Source organism: Oryctolagus cuniculus, chromosome 11 (assembly GCF_051225735.1).
Source record: "Oryctolagus cuniculus isolate XC-2025 breed Fujian yellow rabbit chromosome 11, ASM5122573v1, whole genome shotgun sequence".
In the NCBI taxonomy this organism is placed as follows: domain Eukaryota; kingdom Metazoa; phylum Chordata; class Mammalia; order Lagomorpha; family Leporidae; genus Oryctolagus; species Oryctolagus cuniculus.
Window position 1 is genome coordinate 23,228,847 of NC_142877.1, and position 13,706 is coordinate 23,242,552.

The 13,706-nt window shown below is 50.6% G+C and overlaps 2 protein-coding genes across 14 annotated transcripts in view; one reads left to right on the forward strand and one right to left on the reverse strand.

The window, feature by feature from the left end:
• GSS (glutathione synthetase) overlaps positions 1-7,745 on the forward strand; it is a 29,630-nt gene extending 21,885 nt beyond the window's left edge. For 10 of the 12 annotated variants that reach the window (XM_051846147.3, XM_002710790.6, XM_051846150.3 and 7 more), the window contains 5 exons: positions 1,256-1,322; positions 3,922-4,116; positions 4,596-4,677; positions 6,006-6,195; positions 7,214-7,745. In XM_051846147.3, the coding sequence (XP_051702107.3) occupies positions 1,256-1,322; positions 3,922-4,116; positions 4,596-4,677; positions 6,006-6,195; positions 7,214-7,337 (658 nt within the window). In that variant the 3' untranslated portion in view covers positions 7,338-7,745. Of the gene's footprint in view, positions 1-1,255; positions 1,323-3,921; positions 4,117-4,595; positions 4,678-6,005; positions 6,550-7,213 lie in introns of all 12 variants that reach the window. The other 2 variants (XR_011379930.2, XR_016216605.1) reach the window with 1 other exon arrangement.
• A 457-nt stretch (positions 7,746-8,202) lies between these two features.
• The window catches only part of ACSS2 (acyl-CoA synthetase short chain family member 2), a 47,503-nt gene continuing 41,999 nt past the window's right edge, over positions 8,203-13,706 (reverse strand). For both annotated transcript variants that reach the window (XM_002710792.6, XM_002710791.6), the window contains 8 exons: positions 13,401-13,533; positions 13,263-13,319; positions 13,005-13,085; positions 11,703-11,811; positions 10,198-10,266; positions 9,690-9,866; positions 9,055-9,129; positions 8,203-8,948 (listed from right to left, as the gene is read on the reverse strand). In XM_002710792.6, coding sequence (XP_002710838.1) covers positions 8,821-8,948; positions 9,055-9,129; positions 9,690-9,866; positions 10,198-10,266; positions 11,703-11,811; positions 13,005-13,085; positions 13,263-13,319; positions 13,401-13,533 — 829 coding nt within the window. In that variant the 3' untranslated portion in view covers positions 8,203-8,820. The remainder of the gene's footprint in view (positions 8,949-9,054; positions 9,130-9,689; positions 9,867-10,197; positions 10,267-11,702; positions 11,812-13,004; positions 13,086-13,262; positions 13,320-13,400; positions 13,534-13,706) is intronic.

The window sequence follows — 13,706 nt, forward strand, 5'->3', positions numbered from 1 at the left end:
TATTTGGGTAGCATTGCAGCAAATATATTTAGAACCAGAAACTTTTGAGTAAGAACCTCTGTGGAACTTCACAATACCACTCACTATTTTTCAAAGTGTACTTTTATCACAACAAAATAGTTACTTTGCCTTCTAGATAAGCCAGACACTAGGAAAAGAGGAAGGAGTTTAAAAAGCCAGTCTGTGCGTTTTTTTTTTTTTTTTTAAGATTTATTTTATTTATTTGAAAGAATTACAGAAAGAGGTAGAGATAGAGAAAGATCTCCCATCTGCTGGTTCACTCCCCAAATAGTTACAGTGGCCAGAGCTGAGCTGATCTGAAGCCAGGAGTTTCTTCCTAGTCTTCTGCATGGGTGCAGGGGCCCAAGCACTTAGGCCATCTTCTGCTGCTTTCCCAGGTTATAGCAGAGAGCTGGATTGGAAGTGGAGCAGCCAGGACTAGAATTGGTGCCCATATGGGATGCTGGTGCCACAGGCTGGGGCTTTAACCCACTGTGCCATAGTGCCAGTCCCTAGTATGTGTCTTTTTTTTTTTTTTTTTTTTTTTTTTTTTTTTTTGAAAGTCAGAGGTACACAGAGAGAGGAGAGGCAGGGAGAGAGAGAGAGAGAGAGGTCTTCCAATCAATGGTTCACTCCCCAATTGGCCACAGCAGTGGAGCTGCGCCGATCCGAAGCCAGGAGCCAGGAGCTTCCTCCAGGTCTCCCACATGGGTGCAGAGGCCCAAGGACTTGGGCCATCTTCCACTGCTATCCTAGGCCATAGCAGAGAGCTGGATCGGGAAGTGGAGCAGCTGGGTCTTAAACCGGCGCCCATATGGGATGCCGGTGCTCCAGGCCAGGGCATTAACCCATTGTGCCACAGCGCCGGCCCCCCTAGTATGTGTCTTACCTGGACTTGTAATTTTGCATCTTCCCAGTATTTTTTAAAAATCTTGCCCTGTTTCAGCTGCTGAGGTTGTCGTGCCAAGCATGGCAATCTGACTGCTGCTCAGTAATTGTGAGCCCACATTATTTGGGTGTACCTGACTTGATTCTGGCTACCTCCTTGTCTTCCTCTGGCCTACACTGAGTGACTCTAGGTCCAGAATACTCCAAAGCATCCCATACTGCACGCCTTTGTGTTTAGTGAACCCCGTCCAGGCTCCCCATGGGGACAGACTTTCAAAGCAGCCAAAGCTACACCTTAAAGTAGATTGAACCACTGAATATATTGGCTATAATTTAACACCATTGCCTTCTGTATCCTATGTTCTAGGGACGGCCAGGAAGTTGCTGTGGTTTATTTCCGAGATGGCTACATGCCGAGTCAGTACAGTCCACAGGTTGGTATTTTTCTGTTAGACCAGTCTTTGCCTCCTGGGACCCAGCAGAGCAGCAGACACGCAGCTCAGGCATCACAACCACCTGGGTTTTCCCCCGAGTCCTAGCCTCAGTTCTTCCTTGGGGAATTTGCTACTGGAACCTCCAGTCCTCCTGCAGGCTTTTGCTACTTCTCATTGTACAAACTCACTGTTCTCTAGAATCTGAATCCTCAGAAATGCACAGTGCTTTTGCCACTTGCATTGTTCCCAAAGGTATGCTGGGAAGTATTTGCCCGAGGGAAACAGCCCCCGGCTATAGCAGGTGTTGATTTCTGTCACTGTGGCCAAGCTCCAGCTAGGCACCTTCATGTGTCTGAACACAGAGCTGGGAAGACACAGGTTCTCGCATGATGCAATCCAGATCCTGCGCACCACTCACCACCCCCCTTTACCTCTACTTCACCTGAGTCAGAAACTTCATCACCTGCCCTCATGTTAATGGCAGTGACGGTATCATCTCATCTCACCGCCCTCCCTTACAGTTGCGAAATTACGGGCCACATCCATTATTTCATTTAACTCTTACAACCACCCCATGGGATGTATAATTATCCCCATTATACAGATGGAGAAACTAGAAACTAAAGTCTGAAAGATGCACAGACCTGTCTTATGTCCATAAGAAATTCCCAGGCTGTCTGACTCTCAAGCTCGCGGTAGGCATCCCAGGGTACCAGTCTCCTCCCTTGCTCCCAGTGTCCACAACATGGAGACGCTAAGAAGCCCTGCTCTCCTGGGGAGAAGGTCAAGGAGGAAATAAGTGAGGGAGTACTGTGGGCAGTGAGCTGGGGGTCCTCAGTCTGACTCTGCTGTGTGTCTGTGGGCAGGTCACTGACCCTTTCTGGGTCTCGATTTCTGTAAACACCACAGGGAGTGACACCAGTAAATTAAGGGCGCTCCTTCCAGGCCTACCACTCAACTAGGATTTTCCACAGGGCGGAGTTCTATCGGGGGCAGCTCTGCAGAGGGGGCAGCCCCAGAAATGAAGCTTTCCTCTAGAGAAGTGATTAACAGTGGCGGAAACTCGCTGAGCAGAGGAGAAGCTGTCGGGAAAATAGATCCAAGTTTCAGGACAGGGGGTTGGGAAAAGGGCCAAGGAAATCTTAGAGAGCGATGAGGGTGGGCTGACGAGGGAGGAAAGTGGTGTATGTAAGGAGGTGGACGTTGTTAGGGGACTTGGAAGCTCGAACTAGGTTTAGAATGTGGAGCTAGATCCCGCAGGCCCAGTGACTTGTTGAAGGACGTGGGGCGTGTCTCTGCTTGCCTTTGCTTTCCCCTTCTGATACCGTGGACTTTTTCTCTAGTTTATCTCTGATATCCAGGCCACCCGTGGCTGTGCCTGGAACCCTGTCCTAGCAGGTAGCTGGAGTTATTGGTGAATATCAAGTGAAGATGCTGCAGGAGAACCAATTCTATCCAAGGAAGGACAGCATTGGGTGGGGGCAGGGGTGCTCCTCAGGCCTCAACCCTGATCCTGCTGTGGGCAGGTGGCTGTGATGTAGAGCCAAGGACACGGGGACCAGAGCTGGGAGGCGCAGCCCTCTGCTGTTGCCCTGCCCATTCTAACCCGAGCTGGCACAGCAGATCTTTCCTCCTGTGGTGACCCACGTGCAGCCCCTCGCCCTTCACTGTTGCTGTTCTCTTAGCCTGAGGTGCCCCTTCTCCACGGAGTCTCGCCTGGCACACTCAACCTGTCCTTTAGGCCCCCACTCCGATATCTCTTCATTCAGCACCAGTAACATATTCACCGAGCCCCTACACAGTGCCAGGAACCATGGTAGACACTGGGAATGCAACAGAAAGTGGGCAAGCACCGAGCGGCTGGTGCCCACGGAGCTCAGGGTCTGGGCAGGGAGATCGACATCAGAGAGTGAGCCGGAAGAGAAAAATTGTTCTCTTTCCAGATAGAGGTTAACTGCTTTGAGTGAAACAAGAGTGCAAAAGAGAATTGTGGGGAAACCACATTAAACAGAGCAGTCAGAGAAGGTTTCCCAAGAAGGTGACTGAGCCGTGACTTAAGGATGAAGAGGATCAAGTTGTGCTTGGGAACAGCCTAAAGGAAGAGAATTCCAGACAACAGGAAAGGCAGCAAATGCAAAGGCCCCAGGTGGGCGGGGAATGAGGTTTGTGTATTTGAGGAATGATAGGCCTCTGACTAGACTGTGGGAGGCAGGAGGCGGGGGAAATGGCCTGGAATGAGGTTTAAGGGCAGGAGCCAGGTCCTGCAAGGCCTTCCAGGCTTGGATTTTATTGGGAGTGCAATGGGAAACTGAGCTTCTAAGCAAGTCCCCTACTCCCTTCAAAGCTCACCGAATTTTCTACACCCTTCCTCCACCTTTTGTCATTTTCCCTTTTCGTAGCAGAGTACTAGATTGAGTTCCCTAAAGGCAAGGATCTGGCAGATTGGGAGGAGCTGCACCTGCCTCACACGGATGTTGCAATAATCCTGGAGATAATGACTGTTGACAAAAAGCACAATCCCTGGCACCTGAGGAATCCTCAGTAAAGGTCAGCTGAAGTGAAGTCAAGTAGAATTCCTTCTGTCGACTTCCCTCTGCAGAACTGGGAGGCGCGCCTGTTGCTGGAGAGATCCCGTGCTGCCAAGTGCCCGGACATCGCCACGCAGCTGGCTGGAACCAAGAAGGTGCAGCAGGAGCTGAGCAGGGCGGGCGTGCTGGAGGGGCTGCTCCCTGGCCAGCCCCAGGCTGTGGCCCGCCTTCGTGCCACCTTTGCTGGCCTCTACTCACTGGACATGGTGCGTGAGCAGCCCCCTTCCCGACCACAGACTTCCTGGTGGCGGAGGAGCCTCCTGTGGTGGGGAGACCGCAGCTGGCACTGTGGCTGGCCTGGTGACTTGCGTGTCATGTTCTGGAGAATCCCTCAAGCCTTGGGGGTGGGGGCTAGCCTCACGATGGGAGGAGGACATGGGAGGCATCCATTATAAGCTCCCTCAGCAGAGGTGGAGATGAGGATGGCCTCTGGGGGAAGGAGAATATCTGTACCCACTTTGCACGCTTCGTGCTGCACAGCCCTGGGTTGCCAGAGGAAGACTTGTTCTCATTGTGTTTGCTGCTGCAAGGGGTTTGTTGGGAGTCCCATCCAGATAGAAGTGTCCAGCCTGAAGGGGCTTATGGCTGTTCTCTCCCTGCTGTTTCTCTGATACTGCTGGACATGCCTAGCAGGGCCCCAGCTCCTGCCTCTTGGGATCTGAGATGGCTTTCTGCCTCCTGCCAGGGTAAAGAAGGGGACCAGGCCATCGCTGAGGCCCTTGCTGCCCCCAGCCGGTTTGTGCTAAAGCCCCAGAGAGAGGGCGGAGGTAAGTGGATCCACCCCCCACCCCTGCAGTAATGCTCAATGAAAGAGGCCAACAGACTGTCCCCAGTGCTCACTCGTACATCCTATGAGCACAGTTCCAGGCTTGGGGGATCCAAGGCGAAGTGACAAAGGCCCACGCCACATAATGTCCGCCAAGATCCTGTGACTAAGAGCCGTAGAGCACCGGGGAATCTGATGAACCAGGATCGGGGAATTTGGACATGTTTAGTCTGAGGTGCCTGTGGTAGATTGTGGGGAAGTGTGCGGGGCACTTCAGGCATACGTCGTGCTGCCTAGTGTTAACTCCTTGAGGGCAGGAATCGCGTCTGCCTCACAGATCCAGAGGAGATGGTTTCAAGGGGTGAGTAGGGTTTTCCCAGTAGAAAATAAAGAGGAAGAGTATTCCATAGAGAAGGAACAGCCTCAGGCAGAGTGCCCGGCGTGAAAGCGTGGTGCGCTTGGAGGTTAATGAGGAACTGCTGAGCTGCAGTAGGAGACGGGAGGAGGCAGGGATTCGGGCTGGAAATGTTGTTTGGGACCTGATTATAAAGGGCATCGAAAATATGCTAGGAAATTGTATTTTATCCTAAGGATAGTGGGAAGCCATCAGAGCATTTTAAGGAGGGAAGGGACACATGATTGACCCAGGGTCCAAGTGCTCAGCAGTGGTGAGAACTTGCAAAACTTACAGTGGTTCAGCCATACAGCCCTGGAATGAAGGGAGACATTGGTGGTAGCGAGACCAGGGAGCAGGCTGAAACGGTTGTCCAAAAGACCAGTGTGGAGGCTGGGCTAGGGCCATGGCTGTGGAGCGCAGACTGGTGACACATGGCTGAGTTAGTGACAGGTAATGGAGAGGGAGGAGTTAAGTATGAGCCAGGGATGCCTTTTGCCTGATGGGACTAGGAATGTCCAGGAGAGGCAGGTTCAAGCAGAAGTAACACGTTTTTGGGGGAATACGGAGTTTGCTTTGGGAGCCTGAGTGCCATTCTTATGATCTCTGGAGCAGGAACTTGAATTAAAGGGGAGTTAACAGGGTATAGGTGGAGCCTTGGGAATGGAAGAGAGCAACCTGGGAAACCGACCTGGAGGAGGAAGCAAGGGAAGAGGACCGATTCCCAGTGAACAGAGGAGGCAGTAGTGGAGGCTGAGAAGGAACAGCCGTAGACAGTGTAGGAAGGTGTGATGGAAGTTGTTCCTCCTCAAGGACCGAATGTGCTCTGGGGGCGGCGGGAACCAAAGCTCTGACTTCCTCACATGGCCCCAGGAGCGACGGCAGGGGGTTGAGGAAGCGGGCAGAGCCAGGGTGACTGGCCAGTTTCATTGCAGGTAACAACCTGTATGGAGAAGAAATGGTGCAGGCCTTGGAGAGGCTGAAGGCCATCGAGGAGAGGGCCTCCTACATCCTCATGGAGAAGATCGAACCTGAGCCTTTTGGGAATTGCCTGCTTCGGCCTGGCAGCCGCGCCCGGGTGGTTCAGTGCATCTCAGAGCTGGGCATCTTTGGAGTCTATGTCAGGTGAGATAGTCAAGAGGAACTTCTGCCACTCTGTCCCTGCAAGAGTGACTGCCAAGGGAGCCTAGCGGGGACACTGGGAAGAATCAGGACTCCCAGGCTCCTGTTCAGTTCTGCCAATCCCTATCATTGTCACCTGCTGTGTATCTATTACGTGAGGCCAAGAACCCAAGACCTGCCCCATCTCACAGGGCTATCAAATGCAGCCCAGATGAAATGGCTTTGCAAGTATAAAGGAAATCCCAAGTAGTAACCAAGAGGACTGAGAAAAGTCTGATAATCCAGGACTAGAAGGAGACTCCAGGGAAGAAGAGAGCTTGGATCTAGCTCCAAGACCACCAGGGATTCTGGAAAAAGGTGAGCTGGGCCAGCTCAAGGAGACTTAGTGGTTAAGAGGACTGAGTGGCCCTGGGTTTGGAGTTGAGCACTAGAAACCAGAAGAGAGGAAGACATGGGATTTTGTAAGGAACATTTCCTGGTCCCTCATACCACTTCCTGTAAAATACTCACTTGAAGATCAGGGCAAGGTGGGGATACCAGATTCCTCCATGCTCCCCACATAAGTCTGCCCTCTACAACCTCACCATCTAACCATTCGCAGTATCTCTGCTGTCTGTTTCCCTCCAACTATCACCACCACCACCACCACCATCACCACCATCATAGCCATCTTGAGAGAGAGGCAGAGAAGGAATTCATAGCTAGGGACATGAAGTGTAAGTCTGGCATCAAGCTAAGTACTTTTCCTGCTTTATTTAGTCCCAGCGACCATCTTGCAAAGTAAGGGGTTTTATCTCTGTTCTAAGATAAGAAGATTGGTATTTAGAAAAACTAAGGAGTTTGCTCCAAGTTGAAGAGCTAGTAATTTCCAGGCTAGGATACAAATGCAAATATGACTGCAGATCCTAATGTTTTCTTGGGTGTAGTCAGTTACACTTGTAGTGCCTAGCTGGGACCAGGGAAGGTCCTGGGTTTGAGGGCTGAATCGAGGTGACGTTGTGTCTCTGTCCTGTTTCTACAGGCAGGGAAAGACACTTGTGATGAACAAGCATGTGGGGCATCTACTTCGAACCAAAGCCATTGAGCATGCAGATGGTGGTGTGGCAGCAGGAGTGGCAGTCCTGGACAACCCATACCCTGTGTGAGGGTACAGCCTGGCCAGCCTGGACTTTGCTCAAGAGACCCTCTATCCCCTCACTTGTCATTCCTCTCCTAGCCTCCCTCCCACCTTGGGAGGGCTGATGTCTTCTAAAGACCTCTCAGGTCTTCAGGGAAGGGAAGTGCTGGGTACCTTCTCCCAGCTCTCCTCCTAAGGACCAGAAAAGATTTGTTTCCCTTAGATGAGCTCTAGAAGCTCTCAAATACTTGGAGTATGGGAAGGGAAGTTGCTCTGAGATAAAGGCGAACACTGGCACCTTCCTGTTTGCCCATTGTCAGCCTTTCCAGCAAGTTTCAGTGCCTGACCTGGGATGGGACCAGGCAGCAGGAGGAGGGGGGTGGAGGGCAGCACCTTTTCCTGACTCTGCCTTAAATAAAACGACATTGCTGACTCAGTGACTTCTTGCTTTGTACGTGGTAGGGAGCAGCTGAAACCTAGATCAGCTCACTTAAGATGGATTGGAACAAGGCAGGTGACTGGGATATAATTAGGGTCTACCTCAGCCTAGACCCTATGGGTAGGTTCCTGAAATTCCGATTCCTAGTCACATACTAATGTTCCCACAGGATCATGGGGAGGAGACAGGGTCCTTGGCGGGAGGCCAGAAAGGAAGGCAACTGTGAGGAGACATCACAGTTGTCAGCTGGCTTCACTCACTTTCCAGCTTAGCTCAGTGGCCTGTCAAAGGGTTTGTGAGTAAAGCCCTGCCTGGCTCTGCCCAAATCAACAGTTTAAGAAGAAAATATGAAAGTAGTTGTAGGGAATACCTCTCCCGGTCACAATGTGCCACACGGATCAGAGCAACTGATAGCACACAGCTTGAAAAATGCCTAAGAAAACACGTCACCGCCTTTTTGAGGTCACAGACTTTATTCCTACAACCACAGGGCTTGAGGACACACATCAACACATCTACTCCTTCAAAGAAGTAGATGATCTGAAAACCCTCTCGGAACCTGCCTGCACAGCGCCTGAGGCAAATGGGCAGATAGCATTGCCATCTGGCACAAAAGAAAGTTCAGACCCAGAACACAATCAGCCATGTATTCAAGAAATAATGGCCACTTATTCCTGGACTCAAATTTAAGGGCAAGTGTGTGCCCAAGGTAAGTACTGGTGCTTCCTGAGAGAGTTGATGTGGATGACATAGCTGTCTCCCTTCTTCAGTCTACACTCTCACTTGCCCTCCAAACACTTGGGTTGGAGACATGGCCTTCAGGTCCCTGCCCTGGGCTCTGGGAGCTCTTTGCAGTTTGGAGACACAGGAGTCTGAGGCAGTGTCCCTTCTGCCTGGTAGTCACAGGAAATTGTCTCTACCCAGGGACAAAGTTGGTTCCTGGTCCCAGACAGCTGGTTGAGGGAGGTGGTTGGGTCAGCACTGGCCCTCGGCACTCCTGGATGAGGGCAAGGAGGATGGGCAGAACTTTGGAGAGCCAAGTGGAGGGAATCGGGAAAAGGCAGAGTCTTGTTCACTGGATGGTCAGGCAGCGGTGGGTGAAGAGGTGACTGATGACAGACGGGTCAGCCACAGTAGATGTATCCCCCAGGTCATGGTCATTCTGAGCAATCTTCCGAAGCACTCGTCTCATGATTTTCCCTGGGGGACCACAGGCCTCTCGTTACTTGGTGACATCACTAATGCACCCCATCCCACCACCACCAGGCCTCAGCCAGCCCCAATCCCTGGAGGCCTCTAAACATACCTGAGCGGGTTTTAGGCAAGCCAGGTGCATTCTGAATGTAGTCTGGTGTGGCAATAGGGCCAATCTTTTCTCTAACTGTAACCAACAAATCAAACATTTCCTTAGCACCCTTAACCAGACTCCCAAAACCAAATAGAGATGGCTTTGCTCCCCACCTGTTTCTTCTTTAAGAAAAACAGACTCCTTGCCCATAGAGTCATTCTCAGCTTCACTGCCCCTGTCTCTCTCACTCTTGCTCTATGGCACTGTCTCTTTATTCTCATTGTATCTTAACTTTAAGAATGCCGGCTCTAGAATCAGCCTGCTAGAGTTAAAAGCCCATCTTTCTAGCAGTGGGCAAAGGACAATTAAGTTCTCTGAGTCTTAGCTTCTTCGTTTTCAGAATGAGGCTAACAGTAGGATCTGTTTCACAGTGGTAGTGGTAGGGATTAATGGGGTAATGAACCTAAAGCATTTGAAAGCTCAGTGATCGCAAAGAGAGTATTGTCAATGCGGGCTATTATAATAGCGGAGACGGCTGAGCAGGGGTCTGTCACTGCTGGGGGGTTCTCTAGTTCTTCCTCAACAACTTGCAGTGGTAGCTATGTATGTGTCCAAGACAGACTGTGCAGTCCCTGCCCAGGGAGGCGCCTCACTCTGTTTCTTGAGTTCTTCCGTGAGGGTAGAGTTGAAGGTGTGGCCATCACAGAGGGTGACAAAGCAGTAGAGGCATTCGCCCTTCACAGGATGAGGGTGGCCCACCACGGCCGCCTCTGCAACAGCCTCGTGTTCCACAAGCGCTGACTCCACTTCCGCTGTACTTAGCAGGTGTCCTTGCCAAGGGAAAGGAAGTACCATGAGAGCGAGCCAGCCTCTGCCCCAGCCCCTACTCCGTCTGTACCCACAGCGAAGTCTTGGTCTGGTCAAATGGGGAGGGTCCTCACGTGACATGCTTCCAGTTACCCCACTGTTCCCACATCCTTCCTCTGGACATAATCCAAGGTTCATCACTTCTTCCAAAACCCGAGCCTGAAACTGAATACCACCCCCCACCCCACCCCAAAGTCTGGCCAAAGGGCAGTTCTGACTCTCTTGGAAGGCTTTGGCTGGAAGTTGCTGAGGACAGCAGAGCTAATGAGATGGGAAGGTATTCCAGGCTCTCACCAGATACATTGAGCATGTCATCAATCCTGCCAGTGATCCAGTAATAGCCGTCCTGGTCCCGCCGGCAGCCTGGGAAGAAATGCTCACAACATAGTACCCAGCATGATCCGTATTAGCAAACTGCAGCAGCCTTCTAACAAGTCTTCCTGCTTATGCTCTTGCCACTGTGGCCACCAGACTCCCAGATGGCCCACTGATCTCCACCTCTTGGTATTCAAAGCCCTGTGGAGACCTCTCATGGGATTAGTCTGTGTGATCCACAGAATTTGGCAGAAGGGATAGGATGTCATTTCTGAGATGATGTTATGGAAGACACTGTAGCTTCTGTCTTAGTTGCATTATCTCAGATCATTTGCTGTGGGGGAAGCCAGCTGCCACATGAGGGAGTATAGAAGTGATTCTTCCTGGCTTAATCAAACTTGCAAGTGGCTTTCTACCAACAGCTCAAGTGCAACCCACAAGAGACCCTGAAGCACCCAGGTAGGCTGCTCACAGATCCCTGATCCCCGGAAACTATGTGAGATAATGAAATACCTGTTTTAAGCTGCCAGCTTTTGGGGTAATTTGTTCCATGGCAACACATCACTAGTGTACCCATCTTGAGTCTGTTCTTTATTGATCAAGCAGAGTTTTTTCCTAAGCAGTAAATCAGTTCCTATTGCTCCCTTGCTTAAAACCTGTAAAGGTCTCCCATTATATTTTGCATGAAATCCAAACTCCTTGCCATGGCCCACAAGAGCCTATCTTGTCTACCTCTTCAATTTCAATACAGTGTTCTTCTCTGTGTGCTCCAGCCAAACCGAAGCTCATCCATTCCTCAGACATTCCAAGCTGGTGTCCTTCACATACCCTTACTCCAGGTTTCTCTGCTTTGTTCCTTCTCACCCTTCAGATTTCTGCTGAAATGTCACTTTAGAGAAGCCTTCTCTGACCACCCCTTGTACAGCAGCCAATTCTGCAGGCATGTTTATCATAGTGTCTTGTTTTTCTTCATAGCACTTATCTCTAAGATAAGTTTCTTTACTTGTTTGCAAGTAAATACTAGAATGTAAGCCCTTACTAGAATGTAAGCCCAATGAGAGCAGAAATCTTGACTACATTAGTCATGGTAATAACTCCTGTGCTTACCCAGTGCCTGGACATAGTAGATGCTCAATAGATATTTATGGACAAGTGGATTAGTGGGAAGGCAGAAGGACAAACACAGGCTCCAAACATGGGGATACACATGACATCATAATGTACATGATCCATTTCTTTCAGCAGAAGGACAAGAAATAAAACCTTCCTCATATGTAAAACCTCAGATGCCAACAACTTGAGACCCTTCCTGCAATACTCATTCCTGCTCCTGTAGTCATCTCTGTCATTATGCCTGGACACCAGACACTGACGTGTAAGATGTTCCTCTTTCCTGTCTTCACCCCTAACCAATTCTTCCTGGAATGAAAGGGTAAGGCACATGTCTTGGTGGGAAGTGGAGGAAGACAATGGCCAAGGCTCACCATCTCCTGTCACGTAGTACCCAGGAAACTTCTTAAAGTAGGTGGTCTCAAAGCGTGCGTGGTTCCCATAGACTGTGCGCATGATCCCTGGCCAGGGCTGCTTGAATACCTGGGCAGTGAGGAAGGCACAGTGACCACATTTGCTTTGCCGTCTCAGCGGAAGACAACCACAACTTTGCTAAACCTGAAGGGAAATGTCCTGAATGTAAGTCCCAAGAAGTAGCACAAAGTCCAAGCTTTGGAAATGGTTGCTCCTGGCTTGAGATCCCAGCTCTGCCACTCACGAGTTCTGTGACCTCAGATCCACAACTTGACCTCTCTGAGCTTCAGGAGCCTCATACTTAAATTAGAGAAAATGATTTCTATCTTTCAAAGTAATTGTGCGGAGGACTAAGTTAATATGTGGAAATTGTTAAACACAGTGTTCTGTCAGCGATAAGCATTTAGTTATTTTGAGTCTCCTTTTGGGTAATGCCTCAGGAAAGCAACTGCAGTCTGATACAGATGAAGACAGTCATGAAACCAAAACTCCCATATTAGTAAATAATTATTGCCTAATCAATAATGGTTTTGTGGCAGCGGATTTGATGGGTTGGGCAGAATTCTAGGCGAAGAGTCGTAAAACCTGGACCTCGGTCTTGCTCCATTTACTAGCTTGGGAACGTGAAGCGGGGTATGGTTGGGGTGGGGGAGGGTAGGTGAGGTGCCTGCACGTACCTACACAACAATCACGACAGCTACAGATTAGCTGTTAGGTTCTATATGAACCCCTTCATATGGATTGTCATTTAATTAAGCAAGCAACCATGGGAGACAAAGGTACTACTTTAAGACTATTTTACAAATGAGAACATTTAGATTCAGAGGGGTTAAGTAACTTATCTGAGGTCACAGAAGAGGCAGAGGCAGGATTTGAAATCAGGCAGGCTGACGCCAAAGCCTGTGAGATTTTCATTCTGTTCTGAAGCTTCTTTTCTCTAGACTGCTTGTCAAAAGAAAAGCCTCCTCCTCTGTAAGTCTTCCAGACACAAAATGATGCCACCAGGAATCTTTGGGCTGACTCTAAAGAGGCTCTTAAGGGTTAGGGTTAGGTTAGGGTTAAGAGCCTCGTGGGCCAAAAGGCAGAGATGCAGGCAAAGTATCCAGAAGGATTCTCCCTGGGGACTCACAGGACAACCCCCCACCATGGAGCAGCCATCTAAGCAGCTACCAGGAGACATTAGGTTATAAACTCTGCAGCAAATTACCCTTGGTGGACCCTCTCCTCCTCTCCTCAAAGACCCCCAAAGGCCAGGGCCTCACCAGATAACCTTCAGCTTCACCTTCCAACTCTTCCCCAGACTCATTCAGGATTGCAGGAGCCACGCCAAAGAATGGGAAGGACTGGAAAGAAATGGGAGACAGGGTCCAAGAAGAGGAAGGAGCAATTTGACTCAACTCCCAGGGAGACTAAGACCCCCGAATTCCTCACACATCACTCCAGTTCCCCCACTCTCTAGCTAAGCCAAGTGCCCAAGGCCCTAGCCCTAGCCCGGGAACAGTCAGGGGAGCCCTACTCACAGCAGAACCAGGCTTCATGGGTGTGGCACCTGGGAGGGGAGTCAGCATGTGGCCACCCTGTGGAGGTCAGAGGTCAGGGGTTTGAGTCAGTTTCCCCACATTGTCCCTGAGCCCCATCCTTCTGAACCCTTCACTCACCGTCTCTGTTTGCCAGAAGGTGTCCACGATGGGGCAGCGCTGGGCACCTACCACCCGATGGTACCACAGCCAGGCCTCAGGGTTGATGGGCTCACCCACAGTGCCTAGCACCTTCAAGGATGCCCGGCTGTGCCTTGGGCAGGGGGTTGAGAGAGAGAAGGCCCTGAGTACCACTGGGAACCAGGACACACATGCCCAAGCCCTCCTCTTGCCCCCTCCTCCATTCCAGTCAAAGAGTTGGGACAAGGGAAAGAAAGAGCTTGTGTACAAAGGCAAGTATCCAGATCAGGTTGCCCGGGGGCAGCA